General features: G+C 38.6%; 1 protein-coding gene across 1 annotated transcript; it reads right to left on the bottom strand.

The window, feature by feature from the left end:
- Positions 1 to 4,940: 4,940 nt before the first annotated feature.
- Positions 4,941 to 23,380, bottom strand: LOC132362770 (centrosomal protein of 78 kDa-like). The gene is made up of 6 exons (XM_059917748.1): positions 23,258 to 23,380; positions 20,377 to 20,512; positions 19,141 to 19,185; positions 17,582 to 17,712; positions 6,706 to 6,820; positions 4,941 to 5,190 (listed from the first exon to the last, which is right to left on the bottom strand). Exons 3-6 carry the CDS (start codon positions 19,158 to 19,160, stop codon positions 5,109 to 5,111), a joined length of 348 nt encoding a protein of 115 aa, XP_059773731.1. The 5' UTR covers positions 19,161 to 19,185; positions 20,377 to 20,512; positions 23,258 to 23,380; the 3' UTR covers positions 4,941 to 5,108.
- Positions 23,381 to 26,554: the final 3,174 nt, after the last annotated feature.

The raw sequence follows: 26,554 nt of genomic DNA, 5'->3' as shown, positions 1-26,554 counted from the left end.
TTTTTTTCCCACGTTCTTTTATTTATTTATTTATTTATTTATTTATGACTGTGTTGAGTCTTCGTTTCTGTGCGAGGGCTTTCTCTAGTTGCGGCAAGTGGGGACCACTCTTCATCGCGGTGCGCGGGCCTCTCACCATCGCGGCCTCTCTTGTTGCGGAGCACAGGCTCCAGACGCGCAGGCTCAGTAATTGTGGCTCACGGGCCCAGTTGCTCCGTGCCATGTGGGATCTTCCCAGACCAGGGCTCGAACCCGTGTCCCCTGCATTGGCAGGCAGATTCTCAACCACTGCGCCACCAGGGAAGCCCCATCAGTGTGTCTTCTTTGACTTATTCATCGACGGACAACTACTGAGTTAAGACACTGTCTTATCCTTGCTTCATAAAAACAAAAACAAAAAAAACCCACAAACACAAAAAAACCGTTAACGATGAAAACTTATTATGCCAGGCCTTAGTGTGGCCTGACTTGGAAATTTACTTTCAGAGGCTTTTGTGAATATACCAAGGAAAGAGGACCTAGGTGTATCTTATTCCCACAGGCCGCCAATAAATATTTGCTTAATGGAGAAAAAATTAATATATAGTATAGGAGAGAACCTGTCAGATGCTTAACATTATTGAGTGATAGCAATGCCCAAACTCATCTGTGATCAAACACTATGAAAGTATCCTCCTAAGGATAAACTGATTACAAATAAGAAGTGAAAATTCAATTATGGAGATACTTTCAGTTTCAGCTCTGATATGCAAAAAGCTTGGAAGTTGTCACTGTATCTTGTCCTTACAAGATAATGCTGTACAAAATGAAAATCAATGACTTTTCTCAGACATGATTAATAAAACATGTAACTATGAAAGAATTTTAAAACTGTAATTATGTATGTGTATATATGTGTCTCTGAAAAATCTGTGTCAAAGAAAACTGAGGCTATCAGTATAAACTCATTTAACGTCTATCTCTTCTTACCTTTATTTCCTCCCAAACTTACCAGTATCCATCCAACTCGAAGGATACAAGTGATTTTTACATACTGTGCAAGGTTTTTTTCTTATTCCTATGTCCATGTTTCCCCAGTTCTCTAAATTATTATCTACATCTTCAGGATCTCCTTCATCGGTTCCTTCATTTCAACATATAAAATATAAGTCCTTCTCATTCTAAAAAGTTCTTTTTTGCTAATTATTTTCTCTTTTCATCCAAACTCCTTCAGAGTAGCCTATTCCCACTGTCTTCACTAGCCCCACCTGGCCCCCACAGGCAGCCCTACACCCTCAATTTATCGCCGTCTGGCTTTCTTGTCCACCACTTCACTGAACTGCTCTAAGGTCACTGGGGACCTAACTGCCCAAATCCAATGGACACTTACATTCTCTGAAGGATGACACTGTCATCTACTTCCTCCTTCTTGAAACTCTATCACCTCTCTCCTTCCCAGAATTCTTTCTCTGCTTATTACTTAAACGTTGTCAGTACTCACAATTCTCTGAAATCTCATCCATTTTCATGATTTTAATGACTGCTAAGTGCTGATGACATTGAAATTTTTATCTTTCCATGTCTTCACGTGCAGGTCCAGTTATCTACCAGTTTGTCTCCCGAATTCTACAGGTGCTTTAAAATTCTACATGTCCAGAACTAAAGTCTTTTCCCCAATTCAGTTCTTTATCCCCTATTTCCAAACTCAATGATACCACCACCCAACCTTAGTCACACAGATGTGGGGGTTCAGCCTCCGCCTCCTACTTCTTCCTTACTTCCCAAGATCAAGTCTTGCTTGTAATTTCCTAAATACAATTAGAACTTATTTCCTCCCTTCATCTATACCTTATTTCAGACCCCTTTCTTCTTGCTATTACCTGGTCTAGAAGTTACCAAATTGCTGTTTGGTGGAACCAGTTGTTAGACACTTCTATTAAAAAAGGACTCTAGAGTCAAATAGCTTTGAGGATGGCTGTGTACCATACGCCTGCTGTGACGATCCAGAATGAACATTAGCCGACAGCAGCCCCGAGAAGCTGCGCAGTAAAGAAACCTGATTACCTTTACTTAAGCCAGGTTCTCCCTTCTGCCGGCCCATAAACCTTTCAGTAGGGACAGGAGAGGAGGTGGCAGCATGAAAGTCCCACTCGAAAATAAAAAACACTGCTCCTCAGAAGAGTGGGGCATAATTGTCTCCAGGCTTCTTCAGATTCCTCATCCATACTGACGTCAGTGGTCTAAAATGCCACCTGAACTTGTCCTTTCCATTCTTAGCTATTTTCTGAGGAAACCAGCTCCACGCACATGGATGGCTAAGACCCGCTCTCCTCCTCCTCGCTGCCTCCTTTAGGGGCACTTGCCACTGCCTGGTGACACTGCACTGATGCGCCAGAGCCTGTGCCTGTGGCTCCGTAACACACCCCTCGCACACTCACGGCTCTGGACTTCCGCTGTCCTCTCTGCCTTGAGTGTCCTTGCCCTTCACCGGCTGACTCACCAGTTTTTCACGAGTCCTGTAAGACTTAGCTTAGGGACTGCCTCTTTCCATGACTTTTCTTTGCCTCACAGCTCCCCCTCTTCTTCCACAAACACTGATGAAACGCCCTGAATATGTCCGTCACAGCAGCATGTCACGTGCAGGATGAGACATCTGCTGTGTGTCTTCCCCTCTCACTCCACTGCTAAAGGGCCAACGCTACATCTTGCTCATTGTTTCGCTCCTCTAACACTCAATCCATGACTAATGAACTAACTAGTACTGTAGTAGCCCTCTTAGTAACAATCAGGCAGGAACTTCTAGAAGAAATCTGACACTCCAGCTCTTCTCTGATCTCACCTTTCAGTCTGAATGAACTAAAGACTTATCTGTACATGTTTTACCAGAGAGACATAATTTAATCCAGAGATGTGTCATCACATACTCTTACATACTCTGCCGTTTAAAAATTCGGCTCACGATGGGGAAAGGAGACAGGTGTGCTTTCTGATAGCCCCACTGTTTTGCACTTCTACTGCTCACTGCTCACTGGCTGCTCTCTCGGTGCCTTCCTTAAACCCTTCCTCTCTTAACAAGGAAACAGGATAACAAAGTAATTAAGAGCCTGGGTTCTGCCTATCTGTGAAACAGAAACATAACCAAGGATATAGAGAATAGACTGGTGGTTGCCAAGGGGGAGGGGGTGGGAGAGGGTTGGATTGGGAGTTTGGGATTAGCAGATGCAAACTGGTGTATATACAGGATGGATAAACAAAAAGGTCCTACATGGGACTTCCCTGGTGGCGCAGTGGTTAAGAATACGCCTGCCAATGCAGGGGACATGGGTTCGAGCCCTGGTCCGGGAAGATCCCACATGCCAGAGAGCAACTAAGCCTGATGCCACAACTACTGAAGTCCATGCACCTAGAGCCCGTGCTCTGCAACACGAGAAGCCACCACATTGAGAAGCCTGCGCACCGCAACTAGAGAAAGCCCGCGTGCAGCAACGAAGGCCCAACGCAGCCAAAAATAAATAAATAAATAAATACATTTATTAAAAAAAAAGTGGATGTATTTTAAAAAAACCAAAAAGGTCCTACTGTAGAGCACAGGGAACGATATTCTATATTCTGTGATAAACCACAATGGAAAAGAATATGAAAAAGAATGTATATAAATGTATAACTGAGTCACTTTCCTGTACAGCAGTAATTAACACACACTGTAATTCAACTATACGTCAATAAAAAATAAAATTTAAAAAAATTGCCATAAAAATCATCACATAAGGGGGACTTCCCTGGTGGTCCAGTGGTTAAGACTTCGCCTTCCAATGGAGGGGGTGAGAGTTTGATCCCTGGTCGGGGAGCAAAGATCCCACATGCCTTGTGGCCATAAACCAAAATATAAACCAGAAGCAATACTGTAACAAATGCAATAAACACTTTAAAAATGGTCGACATCAAAAAACATCTTTAAAGAAAATAATCACATAAATCAGAAACAAATGAAACATAATAAAGTCCGTACATTTAAAAAAAAAAGAGCATGGGTTCGGGTCAAATCGCAGCTTACCACTTACTTATAGCTGTGTAATTCTTGGCAACTCACATAATGTCTCCTCCGACTCCTCATCTATAAAATGGGGATGGTAATAGTTCCCAATCTCATAGCGTTGCTGTAATCCATAAACACGGTTAAGTGCCTTGGTAAATGTTTGAGGCTCTCTGGTTATTGTGAATTAAAATACGTCAATGGCTTCTGGCCATGTGATTTATAATAGTTTGACATTTAACCAAATGGTAAAACTATTCCATTTATTATTCCCATCTCTTTTTACCCCTTACCCTGTTTTGTTGTTTATGTTTTCTCCCACCACAGAGTGCTAGTTCCAGGAGAGTAAAGGCTTTATTTTGTTCACTGCTGAAAGCAATGGCACCCAGAAAAGTACTGTACATATGAAGACCTCAGAAAACACTAGCTGAATGAATGGTGCAAAGTGTCACAAGGAAAAATACACCAAAACTTTCATTATAATAAAAAAGTATAGATAAATCTTTCTCTAATGGCTTCCAGTCAAGTAATTGAAAACACCATATGCTATAATAAAAACATAAGTAGTTTATTAAAATTTGAAGGCAAAAACATAATTTTAAAAGATTTAGTCCTATGTTAGGCATGATAGAGTATGGATGCTTTCTTAAAATTCACAGTCAGATCCAAGAGTATCACTTTCAGAATGTTCTAGTAGACTGAGTTTACTTTTAGTTGTCTTTGATGAAACAGTCACTATTCTACTCTCTTTCTTAACAGAAATGTGTTTTTTCAAAGACTCACTTTTAATTGCTTTATTAACCAAAGAATTCTTTTGCCCAATTCCTTTGCTTTTCTGCTTTACAGGTGAGTCAGAGCAGGAATGCAGGTCCTTCCCAGGTTGTTTCTTAGCAGAGTATTTTTTGGTTTATTCACCTGCTTTGCTCATTTTCTCTGAAGAAGACCTGCTATTTCTAGATAATTCCTCTTCTTTTCTTTGACTTCCAGTTCCAGAAATGACGTCTGCTGAAGGGAGAACATGTTCTAGCAATGAAATCTTCAAAAGACTCCTGCTGCTGCTCTGTGACTGGGACCCCCAGGTTGTCTTTGGAAGTTTCTAAGGCCTCCTGAGTAGAGACTGGGACATGGAAGGAGTCGAGAGGCAAAGGAAGCCCAGCATCACCTGTAATTTTCTGAAACTGGAGGGAAAGACAAAAGACAAGACAAAAATTCAGTGATGAACAAAGCCAACCATTAAAAAGTAGAGTTCAAAACGTCAGTGTTATTCTGTGATCTTATTATTAACACAGTAATTGATTATTCAGAAGATTTCAGAGCCAGTTTTTTTCTAATTCTATCTTGCCAAGTGATTCTCAACTTAACCTAGCTATATCCAAGGCTATGTCTGCTACATTTTCAGACTTTGGTGATTGGGGTAGTTATTACCCATTTCCTTTCCCTCACTAAAAATGAAACCCTACTCTGTAAGAAAATTAATTTCTTTTCTATCCTCCAGGCACATGTAAACAGTATATAGTTTGTGACCAGACTGTGTTCTCAAGCTGTCAGTTCCCAAGACCAGTCTGAGATTGGCTGAGGTGGGTGAAGGGGGCTCCAAGTAACGCTAGAGGAAAAGCTGACATGTTTCCCCTCCCATTCCCATGACCAGGTGAGTCACTATAATATCTTACGTATTAGCTATGTCAAGATTACTTATTTTAAAAATTCTGTCAATACGTGTCCCTTCATTAGTGTTCCTTCATTGTAAGCTGACTGCATACAAATAGAAACCTAGATAAAATATGAATAGAATAGACATTTATACAATTTAAAATTTGGAATATTTTCTGTAATGTTTTCTTTCTTCATTAAGGAGAGTTTGCTTTAACTCATAAATTTTCTAAAGAACTTCCAGTTTTCTTATGTACAGCAATACAGTATCATGAAATGGGCCCACATTTACTAATCTCAGATTTGGAGAGGACTCCACAGTCCTCTAGCTCCCGAGCATGTGAACTATTAGAGACCGACCATTATTATTTTCTCTCTGACTTGGTCATTTCCTTTTTGCTAATCACTCTTAGAATCATTAAGTGCTGTCCTGTCCACTTACTTGGAGATTCTGCATTTGTACTGGGGCACTCTGCTTGGATTCTGATTTTTCTTCTTCAAGTGCCTTCTTTTCTTCTTTAGGTGGACTGCTAACAGTAGAATTCATCTGGGGACGACCTAGTAAATGAAAATCTGACTGATCTATACCAGCCATTGTGGCAAAATTGTTCCCGGTTGAGAACCACTGACCTGTATCTTCCCTGAAGATTAATAATAATTTTTATGTCTAAGACAAAAATAACTTTAATTCAAACTTATCAAACAAGCAAAATAAATGAAAGATAGGAAAATTCTTATCCATTCCCAAGTATTTTCAATGGACACTGCCTTCAATTTAGTCTTCACAAAAAACTATACCTACTAATTACTCTGTCTACAGGTTACTCTTTTATAATGGGCTCCCCACTCTACCAAAGCAGGCTGCCCTATTTGCATTTCTTAAAAAATTTAATTCCTCATTTTAAAACGTCAACTATATTACCGATAATTATACTAAATTTGGCTAAATATGGCCACGTAAGTGATGAAAATCGCTCCAGTTCCTCAGCAAACTACCGTTATAGTCGCAAAGAGAAGAATGCCATGAAGAGAAATGAACTAACCCAGCATCTTTAAGGAGATCCAAGAAAGCATGGAACTTCTGAAAAGAATTCTCAGTGCTGCCCAAAACACCTTCCTCATCCAGGATCATGCTTGTCAATGAGTGGGCATGAAGGCCTTCAGACAAAGAGAATTTTATATTTCTTTAACTGGGCATTTTCATGTTCCAGCTATAAAAGAAGACTGAAAATGTCTGACATGCTTTTTTCTCATTGTCATCAAAAGTAGTCTTGTCTAGTTTCAAGGAACAAAACTAAAACACTCAAAATGTAATTAACCTGTAATTAACCTAACTCGCCACCAGTAAAGACAGAGACCATATCACATTATAACCAAAACCCCCAGGCACCCAACAAAGTTTCCTATATAACACTTAGCTGGTACATAAATAAACCAAAGTTATCGTTTTATTAATGATCTTTCACAAAAGATCACATTTCTAACTGGTTAAATTCATAATGGAGCCTCATTCCACATTAGAAAATTACCTGCTTTAAGTTTCCGTTAAATTAGAAAGTGAATTATAGAATCTGATTTGAACAAAACATATTACAACTCTGCTGAATGTTAAGAATTAACTTTAGTGAGCATACTATCTAATGCTTACGTTTAAAAGTCCTAAATCATACCCAACCCAATTTATTAAATGTACGATCACCAATATTTTCTTTGGCTTCTTGAAAATATTCACTCCCGTGCACTCTTCCCCTTCCGCTCATCACCTATGCACTTAAAACCCCTATAAGCTCAACTCTAGTATTTCTCAGAAAGGCTGTTATGTTCATGATGCCCCTTTTGCCTTATATAAGCAGGTGCTCAACACTTATTGAATGAGTGTCCGCCAATCCAACGGATGCACTTTGAAAAATTCCTCCCTACGTTCAACCTATGATAAAGTATATTTAGATGGAACTTTTTAGATTATGCCCTGCTTTCATGCACATTACCTAATGTAATTCTTATAGTATATATTTTTATCTTGCATTGCATTCGTACAAGTTTTCCAATATCTTAAATTTATTTAAATGATTCACTTTCCTAATTCATTGCCAGGAGAGTCTCATCATGTCTTTTATGCTACTGTATATACAGTATATGCACAAAAAGTGCTTTCTTGAATCAAAGAATCATGAACAGAAAATAAGCTAGTGTCATATGAAAGCACACACACACACACACACACTCAAAATGAGATTTTCACATTTTTAAAAACATGCTTTCTGGAATATAGATCATATGATCACTAAATACCAGTAAATGCAAAAGTCCATATGATACAACCAATTTGCAACATATTACAGTTTTAAAGTTTACAAACTGTGTGTATGGCTTAAAATCAAATCAAAATAAAACGAAAACACTCTCAAAAGTCTAAGAAATTGTTTGCCTCATTGACTCATTTATCAGCCTTAAGTCTTATTACTCTTTCCTCCTTTAACTGCTTTAGGCACTCCTCCAGTTTTTCCTAAACAAACAGAGTAAATATTATAACTAATTCGTAGTATAATATCCAAAAGCCTTTCCAGCTGTAGGACTCATCAGGATTTAGGGGCAGAGCCAGAAGTGAACTCAGGTTTTAGTCTGCTACTGGTAATATCATACCATGCTAGTGAAACGAATTATCAAAATCTATCAAATTAGCATAGTAAAGATTTATTTAAATTCCACTTTTTCCAACATAAATTTGTGGCAGCCCACCATAAAAGGCATATGCGTATAACATAGCAAGTCAGAAATAAATAGTTAAGACCAAGAAAGAAAACTTCTATTTTTATTTGTGGGTCTCTTTATAGTAGGAAGTCCTATTAATGAACATGCTTAATATACCTGAATTGCATAATTGCAGATTCAAAAGCATTTTTTTAAAAAGTAATCATTTTTAAAGCAATTTACAGTCAAGCACTGTTCCTGGAGTTCCCTGGGCATTAAATAATCTAATCATCAAAACCCTAAGAGGGGGGCTTCCCTGGTGGCGCAGTGGTTAAGAATCCGCCTGCCAGTGCAGGGGACACGGGTTCGAGCCCTGGTCCGGGAAGATCCCACATGCCGCGGAGCAACCAAGCCCGTGCGCCACGACCACTGAGCCTACGCTCTAGAGCCCCCGTGTCACAACCACTGAAGCCTGCGTGCCTAGAGCCCGTGCTCCGCAACAAGAGAAACCACCGCAATGAGAAGCCCGCACACCACTAGGAAGAGTAGCCCCTGCTCGACGCAACTAGAGAAAGCCCGTGAGCAGTATCAAACACCCAGCGCAGCCAAAAATAAATAAATAAAATAATTTATTTTAAAAAAAACCCTACGAGGAAAGAACAATCACTAACTCCATGTTATTTTACAGATGAGGGAAACAGAGGCAGAGAAGTAGAGTAAGTAGAGCAGCACAGCCAAGGTGACACCACTAAGTAGCAGAGCCACACTGTGGACTCAGGAAGCTGGGTGCCGTTCCTGTTCACGGAGGTGGTAGTCTTCCCACTCACCAAGGTCAATCAAATAAAATGAACACTGATAAGCTCTCTTAGGAGTTTTAGGAACTAAGACACTTCGGTCCTTGAAGTGGGGACACTGCTTGCAATAGGCAGAATTCTAACAGAGCCCCTAAGACTCCTACTTATTGAAGTACACAAACCTTCCACTTAAACAATCAAACCCTAAATCTGGGTGCTGTAGTGAAGGGATTTTGCAGACGGAATTAAGATTCAAAATCAGTTGATTTTTTAAGATAGGGAGATTATTCTAGGTGGATGTGACCTACTCAGGCACCCCATGAAAAGGCTTGAACTCTTCCTGAATTGAAGTACAAAAGGGACAAGAGGGAGACCCTCCATTGTTGGCTCTGAAGAAGTCCAATGCTGCGGCAGGGAAGGCAAGCGAGAGGCCTCTAGGAGCTGAGACCGTCCCCCGACTGACAGCCAGCAAGGAAATGGGGACCTCTGTCCTGCAACTGCAGAATCTGAATTATGCCAACAAGCCGAAGAAGCTTGGAGGCATTCTTTCCCAGAGCCTCTGGATGCTAACACAGCCAGACTGACATCTTGATTTCAGGTCTGTGACCCACACAAACTATGGTGAACATCCAACATTTGGGGCTCCATGTTTACACTTAAATTTCACGTGCTTTAACACTCTCAGGAGGGAACCCACATGTTCCCGTGTGTATCTGAGCAGGAAACCCAGTCACGCTGTGCCTGGACTTCTGATCTGCAGAACTGTGAGCTAGTCAAATAGGTATTGTTTTCAGTCAGTGAGAGTGTAGTAAAAGAATTAATATTCTACTCAACCTCCAGGTTCGTGGACAAAATAAATGACTGTCATTGTTTTGGGCCACTGTTTCGGGGTGGTTTCTTATGCAGCAATAAACAGTCAGAATACCTATACTTATGAAAACAGTAAGGTATATTTATACATTTTAACTGCTTTGAACAATCACTTAAAGAATGAGGAACTCTATTATATGCCATCATTGGGAGAGGAACTGGTATCACTTTCTGGAGAGTAGCTTTTGGTACCTAACAACAATCCTACATCAGGAGTTTACCCTAAGAAAATTAAAGATGTGGGCAAAGATTTATCTACCAACATGATGTCATAAGATTGTTTATAACCAAACCCTAGAAGAAAGCTAAGAGCCTCCAAATTGGGATTGGTTTCAATAAAAATAGCTCACCGTATGAAGGAATGCGCTGTGAAGCCACTAAGAAAAGAATGACAAGAGGTCTCAGCCAGAGTTAATGAACGGGCTTCAGGAGTTCTACATTCAAAATATATCTGTGCGTTTCTCCTGGGAGATGATGCATAAGCTTAATCAAATTCTCTGATGTAGAAGAGTATTTAGTGACATGGCAAAATATTTTTGATACTTTTTGAAGACAAAAGAGCAGATTAGGTGTGTGTACACGCAGAGGTGGCTTTTATTTCCTTCAATAAGTTGTTCACTGTTTTCAAAGATTTGCTCAATGAACATATATTTTTATATTCAGAACATGTTTAAAAAATTGAGAGTCTAAGAACTTCAAATTCTTTAATGTTTCATTACTAAAGCCAGTCAAGTTTTCAATGGGAAAAAAGGGGAAAAAATTGCAAAATTCCTCTACTTTTAACATAATGGTTTAATCAATCTTCTAAAACTGATTTCAAAGAAATTCTAAACAAATAAGCAAACAAACAAAAAACCCTCACCACAGTCAGAGGAAAGTAGACTAAAATTCCTGACTGGTTCTAAATAGCACATCAAAGTGCAATTACATGAAATAGTTTCTCCCTCTAATGGAGGGAATTAGAACACAGTGTGAAATTTTTGTGAAAAAGTGTACCCCTCTCCTACAAAGTATTAATAATTCATGTCCCTTATGTGGAAATATGGAACCAAAAAAGTTAGAAAGTAAAATTGCTTGATATTCTATTACTTAAGTAAGACTAATGATAAGGCTTTGGAATAATTTTCCTTCCTGTCATCTGCTCTCCTTCATCCCTTCTGTACACTGGCTAGGGTGATTTATCTGGGACAAAGCTCCCATCATATTGGATATCAAATTTTATGTTCAACTTTTCTCCACTTAACATTGAAATCAATCATTTCTCATATAATCAGGGGATTCATAACCTTGATTTTTTTTTTTGTGGGCTACAAAATATTGCACTGAGTGGGTTTACTGGTTAACCATTTTACACATTTAAATTCTTTCCAACTTTTCAATATTATAAGACAAAATAACCGTTTTTATGCATGAAGGCTTTTTTCCATATTGAGAATAACATTCTTACAATAAATGCATAAAAATGAGTTTGAGATCAAAGCAAATGAATATTTTTAAGGCTCTGAGGTACCTATCTCCAAACCGCTTTCCAAAAGATTTCTGAGATTTTATACTGCCATCAGCGATGTATCACTTGGTATATAACCTCTACTGTAACTGTTGGCTTACTTCCTCACCTAGAGTGCAAGTTATTTGAAGATAGGGGGTGTATTTTATTAAGTGTTTATCCCCAGCACCTGTGCCTAGCACAACGTAGATGGTCAATAAATAATTGCTTAATAAGGAAAATCCCTGCCAATACAAGATGTACGTGTGTGAAAGACAGACTGTGTGTTTTTCTCTAACTGGATAGATGAAAACTTGTCATCTTCTTTAATGTGCAATTTTTTGGCTTATAATTAGTAATTAAATTTCTCTTTTATATTATATTGTAAAAATTCAGATTCTCTGAGGCAAATGGGCCTGGCACTACCCATTAGCTATATAACCTTGGACAAGTTCTATAACTCTAGGCCTCAACTTCCTCATCTATAAAATGGAGATAAGCTCCCATATCACAGAGCTCTTGTGAGGATTACATGAGTTAAAACACATAAAATTAGAAGAGTGCTTGGTACACAGCATATGTTCAATTAATGCTGAATGAATGAACATGTGAACGCAAGCAGTAGTGAAGGGCTTAAAATGAAATAGTCTCATCCCACTCCCACATCCAGCACTCAAGAAGCGACCGATTCTGTACACAGGTTTTTAATTGTAAAATACGATATGTGTACTGAGAAGTGCACAGGACAAAACTGTCAATGTGACAAATCAAAAGAGAATACTTACATAACCACTACTCGAATCTGAAAGTATTGATACTTGTCAGCATCTCAAAACCCCCCCATATCGTTTTCTCATCACAAGCTCCTTCCCTCTTCCCGGTTAAACACCATCCTCATTTCTGAAAATCATTTCCTTTAACCTGCATGCACCCCTAACAAAAGAGTTTAGTTTTGTCAACGTCTAACTTTATGTAGAGGATCATAGTATATGAAGTCTTTTCTATCTTATTTCTTTCACTCAACATTGGTTTAAAAGATTCATCCGCATTGCAGCCTGTAGCTCTAGTTCATTCAGTTTTATTGCTTGATAGTTTTCCCACTGTATGAATACACATAATTTATTTAATTTTTGACTCTTGATGGACATTTGGGTTGTTTTCAGTTTGTGCTAATGCAAATCATGGACAGGAATCCTGCTGTACCGGTTATTCTGGTGCATTTACACAGGGCGGGGGTGAGGGCTGCTGGGTCACAGGCTATTTATATACCTTCAGTTGATGGAGAGTGCTAAATGCTTTCCAAAGTAGTTGTGTAGATTTATACTCCAGTATAAGCAGGGTAGAAGATTCCCATAGTACTCCAGGTCTACAATACCTGATACTACCAGACTTTATTTATGTATTTGTCAATCTGATTGGCATGTAGTTTCATTGGTTTTGACTCACTTTTCTCTTATTACTTGATGAAGTCGTATACTTTTCTGTGTGTACTGGCTGTTTGGATTTCCTTTTTTATGAGGTTGACGTCAACTATTGTTATTTTTTATTCTTATTTTTTTAATTATTATTTATTTATTTTTGGCTGTGTTGGGTCTTCGTTGCTGCGTGTAGGCTTTCTCTAGTTGCGGCGAGCGGGGGCTACGCTTCATTGTAGTGGCTTCTCTTGTCGTGGAGCACAGGATCTAGGCACGAGGGCTTCAGTAGCTGTGGCACGTGGGCTCAGTAGTTGTGGCTCGCAGGCTCTAGAGCGCAGGCTGCGTAGTTGTGGCACACGGGCTTCATTGCTCCGCGGCATGTGGGATCTTCCTGGACCAGGGCTCGAACCTGTGTCCCCTGCCTTGGCAGGCAGATTCTTAACCACTGCGCCACCAGGGAGGTCCAACTATTGTTATTTTGAATTCTTCTCCATTTCCAAGTAATACTCTAACATGACTATTTTCTGACTAAATTTGAGGCATTATCTGTTGACTTTCTGATTTACTAAGTAAGGGTTTAGTTCCTTTACACTCTTTCCTATGTCCACACTGCTCAGTAAAGTTATGTCATCATTAGTTATTCCACTGCTCATGATCTCTTTGACTTTAGTGATATACTTAAAAACCTACATTGTTGATCCACTATAAACTCTCTCAACGTCACGCTTTGTAAAATGAGGACATTCATACCATCTTTCCTTTTTTCTACCTCCTGTCTACCTTCCAAACCTAGCTTTTACGTTGTCAAAGTTGAAATTTATATTCTGTTCTATGTGCAGTTAAGTCTTCTGTCATTTGAGAGTCAGTAGGGAGTAAGGTTTAAGAGAACAGGCAGAGAGCCTAAACTCAAAGCCTCGATCCAGCCCTAAATTCGGTACAGCCTGGGCAAGTTCCTTCCCTGTCTTAGCATCCTTTTCTCAAAAGTGGGAATGATATTAGCACCAACCTCATAAGGCTATTCAGAGGATTAAATGAGTTAATATATGCAAAAACACTTAGAGCCTAACATATACTAAGTACATACTAGTACACAATACATTTCAGTACATACCAAGTTAATACTAATACATACTAAGTATAGTTTAGGTTAGTTATTTGTTATTACATGCAAGTTGACAATAAAAGCTACAAACCAAGACAGTATTGCCATTATTACAATTAAATTAATATTGCCCACTGCAGATGTACTGTGTCTCTGTGTATAGACTACACCTCGTTCCATACTGTGTCAGTGTCACTGCCCTTGTGCAGGGTGACCACATACCCCAAGCCGCCTTGGGCTGTTCCAGTTTATACCTGTTGTCCTGATATTACAGCATTAGAGCGCCTCCTTACACTATTGAAGTGTAAGGAGTTTGGACAAGTTCTGGTTTGGACAACAAATTAGATAGGTGGTCGTTACCCCTGTGTGTCACTGAAAACGGGGGCATCTATAGTGTCAAGTTTAAGTGGATTCTTCTCTTCCTCACCAATAGTCGGTTAAAAATCAACCATAGTTTAGTTTGCTTCATGTTTATGTCAGTATAGCCTTTCCTCCTCTGGAGTTCAAGTTCCTTCTCCTCTTCCTCTCCCTCCTCCCTTCCAACAGTGCCTAATACCTAGTAAGTACAATATGCCTCAAGGTGTTTCTAAGCTCTCAATCACACAATCAATGGAAGCCTCTCCAATCTAGACTAGCTGCTCTCTGCACTGAATCCCCTATTACCTTCCTTCTTGGTTTATTGCCTCATTTTGCTGGATTATTTCTATAAATAGCTTAAGGTGTAGCACAGGAGGTAAATTTTTCAAATTTCTTTTTGTGCAAAATATCTCATTCAGCCTCCACTTATGACTGATAGTTTGGCTGGATACAAAACCCTAGGGTGAAAATTATGTGCTGGAAAAATTTGGAGGTATCTTTCTAATACCTTCCAGCATCCATGGTGCTGATGACAACTATGATAAAGTCAGATTTAAAATTTTTTTTTTTAGGTGACCAGTATTTTTCTCTCTGGAATGGATGTATCCTCTCAGTATTTTATTCTACTTTTCTTTTAATTAATTAATTTATTTATTTTTGGCTGCATTGGGTATTCATTGCTGCGCAGGCTTTCTCTAGTTGCAGTGAACGGGGGCTACTCTCCGTTGCGGTGCACGGGCTTCTCATTGCAGTGGCTTCTTCTGTTGCAGAGCACAGGCTCTAGGCGTGCAGGCTTCAGTAGTTGAGGCATGCGGGCACAGTAGCTGTGGCACATGGGCTTAGTTGTTCTGCGGCATGTGGGATCTTCCCGGACCAGGAATGGAACCCATGTCCCCTGCATTGGCAGGCAGATTCTTAACCACTGCGCCACCAGGGAAGCCCAATCTATTTTAATTTATTTTTTCAGTATTTTAAAGTTTCACAATGAAGGGTGCCTAGGTATGAGTCTATTCTTGTTCATCTTGCTCAAAACTTGAGTAACTATTTTCAGTCTGAGGCCTGATGTCTACTTTCAGCTGTGGGGAATTTTGTTGCCCTTTGACAGCTTCCCTCCATTTTTTGTCTGGGTCTGGAGTTTCTAATGGTAACATGTTGGATCTCCCAGATGCAGCCTCTCTAACATATGGCTATCACATTTTCCATTGTGTCGTTCTTTTTTATATACTGAGAAATTTTTAAAATTCCTACTGAATATATTTCAGCAACCATATTTTCATATCCAAGACACCTCTCTTGCTTTCTGACCATTCTCTTTTTAATTAACACCCTAGTCTTATTTTATAGTTGCTAGCTCTTTTTAAACCTCTCTCAGGATACTAATTAGGGTTTTTTCTTAAATTATTTTGTTCCCTAAATTGTCCCCAGTCCTACCAGGATATGTTTTCACTCTTTTCCCCCCCTCTCATGTTGTAAGCTTTACTCAACTATCAGGCAAATGACAGTTATTTTCTATTTAAGAATGAGCGCAGAAAGCTCCCTGAAGTCAACGATTGATTGGCTTCTTATGCAGGAAGAAGTGGGGAGTGACTGTAATAGGATCCCCCCCAAACACTCTTTTCTAGGGTGTAAAAACTCACACTAGCTGCCCTAGTTCTCCCCAGTTTCACTGTGTTCAAACTTAAAATCATCTCACTTCAGGAGCGTGAGGGCGGGGCTGGGAGTCCACTCCTCCAAACACAACCCTTCAATGAGCTCCCCTATTTCAGTCACACTTTTAACTAACTCCACCCTCTCTCCTACATGCGCATCAAAGCATGAAGCTACTTCTGCAGGTGGGGTCAGAATCCTCCTCAGTTGCAGGTGGTACCTGTGCATATTCTAGGTGATGCTTTTCCTCTGTTCTACTGCTTCAGTTTCACACTCTTCCATGTGTCTTCCGTCTTTCAAAACTATGTTGAAATCTCTTGACTGTTGTTGGCTTATGTACTTAAACACTTTGATACCATCCTTGTAGTGTCTTGTCAAAACGGAGAAGAGCTGCAAGGGTTCTCAGTGCATTCTGAATCTGCTATTCTGTGGTCCCAGTGTTTAAAGTTCTTGGTCTTCCCCAGTCTATCACTGCTTTTAGAAATACAATCTCCTGTTCTACTCATGAAGGAAATGAATACAACACATCTAAAATGACAAGGAATGCGGGTTAGATGCTCTCGGGTCTTGTCGTACTCTGCAATTTACTAAGAAATCACTTATGTGCTACAAATTGTAGGTGCTCATTTATAAAATGAAAGGGGGTAACTCTACATGAACTATAGATTTCTCCCACTGTAACATTTCATAATTTTCTAAGTTTTCTTAAAATTTCTCTATATTATCATTAATTTTAATTAAAAACATAAAAATCTAACATTCTCTTTTGAAAATCAAAGAGTAATTACCATAGTCCTACAATAATGGGATAATTAGTTCTGAAACCTGTCAAGTTTCATGTTTCATACGAAAAGAGAATCATATTAAATAATTTTTAAAAATTACACATGGACTTTGTAGCACAAAGACAAGGTTCCCCCAAATGGTATTCCCTTATTTACTAGAAATGTTCAGCTCTGCATTAAAGTTGAAATAAAACAAATATATTATTTTTGAGGTGCAAAAGTTTCTTATGAAAATCAGTTTTTCTTTTCTGTCCGTACAAACCAAAGTATGGAATCACATTAGATGTCAGGTTTATTAGGGAATATAATGTAGCTTCTTGAGGTTTTTTATTTTAGGAAAGGAGAATATTAACATCAAAACTTTTTTCAACTTTACTTTTATTTAAAATGAGGCCATATTTTCCTCTTATAAAAAGAGAGTTCAACTAGAACTGTCAATTTTCTCATCTGTAAAACAAGAGCACTGAATCAGCTGACTATATTCATTCAGAACTCAATTTCTTTATCTTATGATCACTAAGGTTCTCCCTAAATCGAATATCCTAAGGTTCTAAGGAAAGGAAACTATATTACTAACGACATGTTTTGATTTTTATTTCTTAGAGTTCAAATGTCCACCATTCACCTTGGTCTAAGCTTAAGGAACCATTCAAGGGGATACAATGCAGATGGGAGGAGAAAACAGAACCCTCACTCAAGCTGTGCAGTGTTGCAATCAGGCTTCCATTTGAAAAATAATCTTCTCTATAGCTTTAAAGTGATAACTTCGTACCTGCAATGCTTCTTGTTTCAAACTGATTTTCTCTGGCTCTTCCTGAACACTTTCTGAGGAATCTTCGACCTCTTCGATTTCTGAGGAGGAAGGACTCTCTACCGTCACAGTCACAGGAAATTCTGATGGACCTGAGTGTCACAAGAAGAAGATAGGAAACCACAGAGTTGTTAAACTGAAGTGCAAAGAAAGAAGACAAGATTGTATAAAAGATAACACAAGCCAGATACCAAATATCCAAATATTAGAGGACATTTAACAAAAGTGATCTGACGTATCATTATTTATAAATGTCTCTCACTGCTCCTTAGTCTAAAACAGGCAATGACTAAGTAAAAGTACAGTAACTTATTTTTGCTATGTTACTGTACACACCTCTGTTGTACATGGTTAGGATTAGTAATGGGAATTGCCCATATTATTTTATTAAGTTTCTTTCACAGAAGCCAAGTGAAGAGCCAAGATAAACATTTTTTCTCAGATCAACTTTATACTGCAAATGAAAAATTTATTCTTTACCATCAGATGAAAACAGTCTGGAAGCAAATGTAGTTTTTCGGAGGAAAATACATCAGTAAAGGGACTGATGAATAATCAGAAAGTCAACATATCTAAGCTGTGAATAACAGACGTTAGAATTTTAAAAAATAAATCACATACACATACGCAACTAAAACTGACCCATCAAAAATTTCATCTTCTCATCACCCTTAAGCCAAAACTAGGGTAGCAGTAATACAATTCTCCTGTCAAGCTTCACTGCCACTGCAATGTTGTTCCATAGGACATTTCCAAACATTTAAAAACTGACCTGGCCACAACCCCATAAAAGTCTACAGATCATACAGAAGTGTGCTGGGATTATATAACTACGCAGAAGACAAGTCACTAGGACATCGTTTTCACAACAAGCAGCAAACCTGCAGCAGAGGAAACTCCCAACAGGAGAACGAGGCGCACACCCCTCCCTCTGGGCATGCAAGCGCAGGACTGACACCCAAGGTGCTCTTCTCTCAATCTCAGCAGTGGTGCCTTTCACAGAGCAACTATGCGGTCTCCCAAGACCACTGGGAAGGAGAATCTGATACTGACAGTACTAGCTTGCCATGAGGCCATAAGCGAGGGAATGTGTGTGGCCTTGGTGAGAGAGCAGAGGTTTGGGAGATGTTGCTTTATATTGGCTTTCAGATCAGGAATTTGTACATACGGCCTGCAAACAACATTTCTTGAAAACATATGAACATTCTTGAGTATGACAGCTCCATATGAGGGGTCAGAAATGGCAGTCAAGTTCGTTCGTTTCACTGGGTAACAGCTGATTTGCAGACTGGAGAACAGGCTTCCTTGTTCACAGACATAACCACAAGGCTGCCAGCTGTGTGAGAAATCCACACAATTACACGGTTGCATTGGGAGAGCAACCAGACAAGTTTTACGTGGATTTATTTCAGAGAGGGAAATGCTTCTTGTAAGGCTCTGTCAGTTTAAAAAGCAAAAAGAATGACCACCCACCTTTCCCAATTCAACCCCTACATATCATAAATATGATAGCTACATACCTGCACCTGATTACATACATCACGAGCTTTGATGAATGGAAAGCCCTTAAAAAGATATCAACAAAACGAAGTTAGATCTTGATGTAAATACATCACCAGTTAAATCCAGTTAATACAACTATTTAGTATTATGTACAGTATCCATACAGAATTGTGTATAAAAATAAATAAGCTCAAAAGAAGGACCTGGAGGGCTCTGCTACGGAGAAAACTGAACAGAATTCAGCCGACTGGCTTGGTGATAACTCTCTGAACTGCCGAGAGGCCCCTTCAGCTCCTATGTTCAGGACGGTTGAGATTTCAGTCTCACTTCTTTAAATGGTGATATTAATCGTTCTCTAATTTACCACTCTGTGTGACGAGGATGGACCTGAGATTAAGTGTCTCACCAAGAAGATAGGAAACCACAGAGTTGTTAAACTCAAGTGCAAAGACTGGGGATTCAACACTATAGTTTATGCAACAGCAATTCACATTACCATTTGCAAAAAATTAGTTGGTTGTCCAATAAGGATTATAAACATCCATTTAACATGAGCTACTGAACAGATACTTTACACAGTAACTCCTTCAAGTACTATTTAAAATCAGTTCTCTTTGTTTTCTTAAGCAATTGTTAACCCCCAATTTCATGAATACTACCAAGTAAGTCACGTGAAAATCATCTAGAGCAATCTATTTCACTTAGCAAGCCTAAAGCTATAATTCAACAATTTTATTTACTGTTCTATGACAAAAATTACTATGAACAGCTATCCCCTGGATAAGTAATCAGCTAAAGCTAGTTTGACTCACTAAATCTGATTTACTGAGTTAATAAGCCAGTTGATTTAGAATAGGTCTAATGCAGATTTCTCATCCATTCTGCATTAAACTGCTTCCCATGCCTAAAATGTCTTTTTTCCCATTCGTACATATCCAAATTCCTACTTCTGTGCTGTAGGGCTTGGCTCAACTACACCTGCCTTTAGTGAAACTTTTCTCACCTGCACAATTGGAGATAATTTTAGTCTCCTCATGACTCCCACGGGGTTACCTCTGTTGTGACACTTGAGAAACAACTTGAAACTCCCAATTACTTTCTGTTTTTCTTCCTTAGACGGCTCATTAGGCAGAAGCCATGTGTGAGTTATCTTCTTTCCTCTATAGAAAGCACCAGAGACCGCCCACGTAATGGAAGTTCCAAAATAAAGAATTCTGAACGACTGAAAAAGACAGGGAATGCAAACACATTACCTGTTGCTTTTTGCACGTTCTGCAGTACGCCACGGCAGAAAACCAGACACACCAGGTGGTAGAGGTTCAGGACCATAACATTCTTTACCAGCAGAGTGTTTCCTTCCATTACTTACAGGTTTCTTTGTGGCCAATCCTATGTTTGACAAAGCACGAAAGAAGGAATCAAGATGCACCAAAGGTCTACAGAGCAACTCTCAAAAGTGTACAGTTTGAAAGGAATCAAACAGGCACTGGACAATGATGCCAAGGCCATTAAAAAAAGGATCGTTTTGTAAAAAGGTTTTACATAAGCCAGCATTTTTTAAAAATATAAGTTCTCTACACTAACAAGTTATTTTAACTAAAACAAAAGTATTGAGATGTGCAGAAATGGAAAAATAAAATTTTTAAAAATCCCAAAGTATGATACATTTTATGTATCATGCAGAAACACTCAAGTTTATTGAATCTTAGAACACCTTTGGCATTTCTGAATCTCAAGGATAGCAAAACACAGGTACACCCATGACTTCTGCCAAACAGAATCTTCAGAATTGGACCAAAATTTCAATTTAAGATGAATTTTTCTATGTAAAAACAGTAAAAGTTATAAGACTGCAAGTTGCTGGGTGGTAGGTGAGTCAATGTTACTCTCCTATAAGCCTGTCAGCCTTCACTGCTCCTTTGATTTCATATAGAAAACAGACAAAAAAACAAATGAAACCCACTGGATAAAAGAGTGAAATGTGGAGACTTATCCTATATTTCAGCAGTAAAGAGGCAAGTATCTTTATATGAAATATTTGGTTGCAAAAACTAGACCTACGTGTTAATATTTTATTTAGAACAAGCCATATATTAAAATTCACATTTAAATATTTAATTTGAATTTACTGAAAACAAACATCATAGGTTAAAATGGTTATTTTTATCCTTCAAATCTACTATTTCATGTTATTTTATTTATTTATTTTAATAGATCTTTATTGGAGTATAATTGCTTCACAATTCTGTGTTAGTTTCTGTTGCACAACAAAGCAAATCAGCCATATGCATACACATGTCCCCATATACCCTCCCTCTTGAGCCTCCCTCCCACCCTCCCTATCCCACCCCTCTAGGTCATTGCAAAGCACCGAGCTGATCTCCCTGTGCTATGCTGCTGCTTTCTACATTTTAGCAGCATTAGGATGGAGTGTAAAATAGAGTGTATGTGGTAATATAGGATAAATATTTCATAGAGTGTAGCTTATTGATAATCACCACATGATTCTGTGTGATTTAACATGCCTCTTAAAAATATATAGGAGCTCAGTTCTTTTTGTGCTATTTTATTTTGTTTTTTAACTTAATTACCCTCCAAAAAAGATGTCTGTATGCATGTGGTTTGTATGTGTATACCCTTCCTTTACTTTCAGAAACTAATGCAAATACATTTGTATTAAAAATTTTTTTAATTATACTTTTTGTGTTAGGAGATAAAAAAAATTTTCTAATAAAAGTTCCCGTCTTTTTTAGGCATACATAACTACAATATAAATGTGACACAATTCACACCATTATCTTACCCCTATACTCACCTGGATCTAAGTATATACCCAGCTATTGATTTGGCTTACCTCTATGTCTCCAAATAACTGAGGCAAATACAAAAAATAGACCAAGAAATAAAATTACTCTTAAAATACCTCAATGAGCTTGTATACTTCAGTTACATTTCCACTTTGTTTAATCACGCTAAATAAAAAAAAATTTTTAATTGTATTCTCATTCCATGATGCCGTATTATATACCGCCAGGTACTAATATTACAGAATTCCTAATATGTTTCACATATACATGTTTTATTTATATATGTTTCCATTTCTAATATTATAGCAAAAGGCAACTTAGCTATTTTAAGAATGCTTTACATATCATATAAATTTTTAATAACAATATGTAATTAGTGTGATACCACAAATCTTAACTTCTTTGTATGTACTATTTGATTATTAAAATATCACTGTCTTGAAATAACAATTGGCAGACAATTCATAAGCTTTTTTTTTGACTTCATAAACACTCTTAACAACTTCTATTTAATACACTATTGTCCAAGCAAGTTGATTAATGGAGAATCAAAAACATACATCTTTAAGTAGAAAAAGAAAAGTTGTATTTATGAAGATGTTTACAATAGTTTATTTTAGGTTATTTCCAATTTTTCACCAATTTAAAAAATGGACCAATTCAATGAAACCTTCTGAATCCAATGTTAAAAAGTATAACTATGAAAGAAAAAAAAAAAGTATAACTGTGAATCAAAAATTGAAATTTAGTATGAAAAGATAAGAATGGCAAATTATATTGAAGCTATGTGGAATTATGTTTATAGACATCAGGAGGAGAAAATAAAAATGTAAACAGTGGGAGGAACCAAGATGGCGGAGTAGAAGGATGTGCTCTCACTCCCTCTGCGAGAACACCGGAATCACAACTAGCTGCTGGACGGTATTCGACAGGAAGACACTGGAACACACCAAAAAGGATACCCCGCATCCAAAGACAAAGGAGAAGCCACAATGAGATGGTAGGAGGGGCGCAATCAGAGTAAAATCAAATCCCATAACTGGTGGGTGGGTGACTCACAGACTGGCAAACACTTATACCACAGAAGTCCACCCACTGGAGTGAAGGTTCTGAGCCCCACGTCGGGCTTCCCAACCTGGGGGTCCGGCAACGGGAGGAGGAATTCATAGAGAATCAGAGTTTGAAGGCTAGTGGGAATAGATTGCGGGACTTCGACGGGACTGGGGGAAACAGAGACCCCACTCTTGGAGGGCGCACACAAAATAGTGTGCACATCGGGACCCAGGGGAAGGAACGGTGACCCCGGGGGAGACTGGACAAGACCTACCTGCTAGTGTTGGAGGGTCTCCTGCAGAGGCAGGGGGTGGCTCTGTTTCACTGTGGGGATGGTGACGCTGGCAGCCGAAGTTCTGGGAAGTACTCCTTGGCGGCGTGAGCCCTCCCAGAGTCTGTTATTAGCCCCACCAAAGAGCCCAGGTAGGCTCCAGTGTTGGGTTTCCTCAGGCAAGACCACCAACAGGGAGGGAACCCAGCCCCACCCATCAACAGTCAAGTGGATTAAAGTTTTACTGAGCTCTGACCACCACAGCAACAGTCAGCTCTACCCACCATCAGAGCCTCCCATCAAGCCTCTTAGATAGCCTCAACCACCAGAGGGCAGACAGCAGAAGCAAGAAAAACTATAATCCTGCAGCCTGTGGAACAAAAACCACATTCACAGAAAGACAGACAAGATGAAAAGGCAGAGGGCTATATACCAGATGAAGGAACAAGATAAAACCCCAGAAAAACAACTAAATGAAGTGGAGATAGGCAACCTTCCAGAAGAAGAATTCAGAATAATGATAGTGAAGATGATCCAGGACCTCGGAATAAGAATGGAGGCAAAGATCGAGAAGATGCAAGAAATGTTTAACAAAGACCTAGAAGAATTAAAGAACAAACAGAGATGAACAGTACAATAACTGAAATGAAAACTACACTAGAAGGAATCAATAACAGAATAACTGAGGCAGAAGAATGGATAAGTGACCTGGAAGACAGAATGGTGGAATTCACTGCTGCAGAACACACTAAAGAAAAAAGAATGAAAAGAAATGAAGACAGCCTAAGAGACCTCTGGGACAACATTAAACACAACAACATTCGCATTATAGGGGTCCCAGAAGGAGAAGAGAGAGAGAAAGGACCAGAGAAAATATGTGAAGAGATTATAGTCGAAAACTTCCCTAACATGGGAAAGGAAATAGCCACCCAAGTCCAGGAAGCGCAGAGAGTCCGATACAGGATAAACCCAAGGAGAAACACGCTGAGACACATAGTGATCAAATTGGCAAAAATTAAAGACCAAGAAAAATTATTGAAAGCAGCAAGGGAAAAATGACAAATAACATACAAGGGAACTCCCATAAGGTTAACAGCTGATTTCTCAGCAGAAACTCTACAAGCCAGGAGGGAGTGGCATGATATACTTAAAGTAATGAAAGGGAAGAACCTACAACAAAGATTACTCTACCCAGCAAGGATCTCATTTAGATTGGATGGAGAAATCAAAAGCTTTACAGACAAGCAAAAGCTAAGAGAATTCAGCACCACCAAACCAGCTCTACAACAAATGCTAAAGGAACCTCTCTAAGTGGGAAACACAAGAGAAGAAAAGGACCTACAAAAACAAACCCAAAACAATTAAGAAAATGGTCACAGGAACATACATATCAATAATTACCTTAAACGTGAATGGATTAAATGCTCCAACCAAAAGACACAGGCTTGCTGAATGGATACAAAGACAAGACCCATATATATGCTGTCTACAAGAGACCCACTTCAGACCTAGGGACACATACAGACTGAAAGTGAGGGGATGGAAAAAGATATTCCATTCAAATGGAAATCAAAAGAAAGCTGGAGTAGCTATACTCATATCAGATAAAATAGACTTTTAAATAAAGAACATTACAAGAGACAAGGAAGGACACTACAAAATGATCAAGGGATCAATCCAAGAAGAAGATATAACAATTATAAATATATATGCACCCAACATAGGAGCACCTCAATACATAAGGCAACTGCTAACAGCTATAAAAGAGGAAATCGACAGTAACACAATCATAGTGGGGGACTTTAACACCTCACTTACACCAATGGACAGATCATCCAAAATGAAAATAAATAAGGAAACAGAAGCTTAGAATGACACAATAGACCAGATAGATTTAATTGATATTTATAGGACATTCCATCCAAAAACAGCAGATTACACTTTCTTCTCAAGTGTGCATGGAACATTTTCCAAGATAGATCACATCTTAGGTCACAAATCAAGCCTCACTAAATTTAAGAAAATTGAAATCATATCAAGAATCTTTTCTGACCACAACCCTATGAGATTAGAAATGAATTACAGGGAAAAAAACGTAAAAAACACAAACACATGGAGGCTAAACAATACGTTACTAAGTAACTAAGACATCACTGAAGAAATCAAAGAGGAAATAAAAAAATACCTAGAGACAAATGACAATGAAAACACAATGGCCCAAAACCTATGGGATGATGCAAAAGCAGTTCTAGAGGGAAGCTTATAGCTATACAAGCCTACCTCAAGAAACAAGAAAAATCTCAAATAAACAATCTAACCTTACACCTAAAGGAACTAGAGAAAGAAGAACAAACAAAACCCAAAGTTAACAGAAGGAAAGTAATCATAAAGATCAGAGCAGAAATAAATGAAAAAGAAATGAAGGAAACGAGCAAAGATCAATAAAACTAAAAGCTGGTTTTTTGAGAAGATAAACAAAATTGGTAAACCATTAGCCAGACTCATCAAGAAAAAGAGGGAGAGGACTCAAATCAATAAAATTAGAAATGAAAAAGGAGAAGTTACAACAGACACCGCAGAAATACAAAACATCCTAAGAGACTAGTACAAGCAACTCTATGCCAATAAAATGGACAACCTGGAAGAAATGGACAAATTCTTAGAAAGGTATAACCTTCCAAGACTGAACCAGGAAGAAACAGAAAATATGAACAGACCAATCACAAGGAATGAAATTGAAACTGTGATTAAAAATCTTCCAACAAACAAAAGTCCAGGACCAGATGGCTTCACAGGTGAATTCTATCAAACATTTAGAGGAGAGCTAACACCCATCCTTCTCAAACTCTTCCAAAAAATTGCAGAGGAAGGAACACTCCCAAACTCATTCTATGAGGCCACCATCACCCTGATACCAAAACCAGACAAAGATACTACAAAAAAAGAAAATTACAGACCAATATCACTGATGAATATAGATGCAAAAATCCTCAACAAAATACTAGCAAACAGAATCCAACAACACATTAAAAGGATCATACACCACGATCAAGTGGGATTTATCCCAGGGATGCAAGGATTCTTCAATATATGCAAATCAATCAATGGGATACACCATCTTAACAAATTGAAGGATAAAAACCATATGATCATCTCAATAGATGCAGAAAAAGCTTTTGACAAAATTCAACACCCATTTATGATAAAAACTCTCCAGAAAGTGGGCATAGAGGGAACCTACCTCAACATAAGAAAGGCCATATACGACAAACCCATGGCAAACATCATTCTCAATGGTGA

The sequence above is a fragment of the Balaenoptera ricei genome, chromosome 3 (assembly GCF_028023285.1).
Source record: "Balaenoptera ricei isolate mBalRic1 chromosome 3, mBalRic1.hap2, whole genome shotgun sequence".
NCBI lineage: Eukaryota > Metazoa > Chordata > Mammalia > Artiodactyla > Balaenopteridae > Balaenoptera > Balaenoptera ricei.
This window is presented reverse-complemented; position numbering and strand designations above follow the sequence as displayed.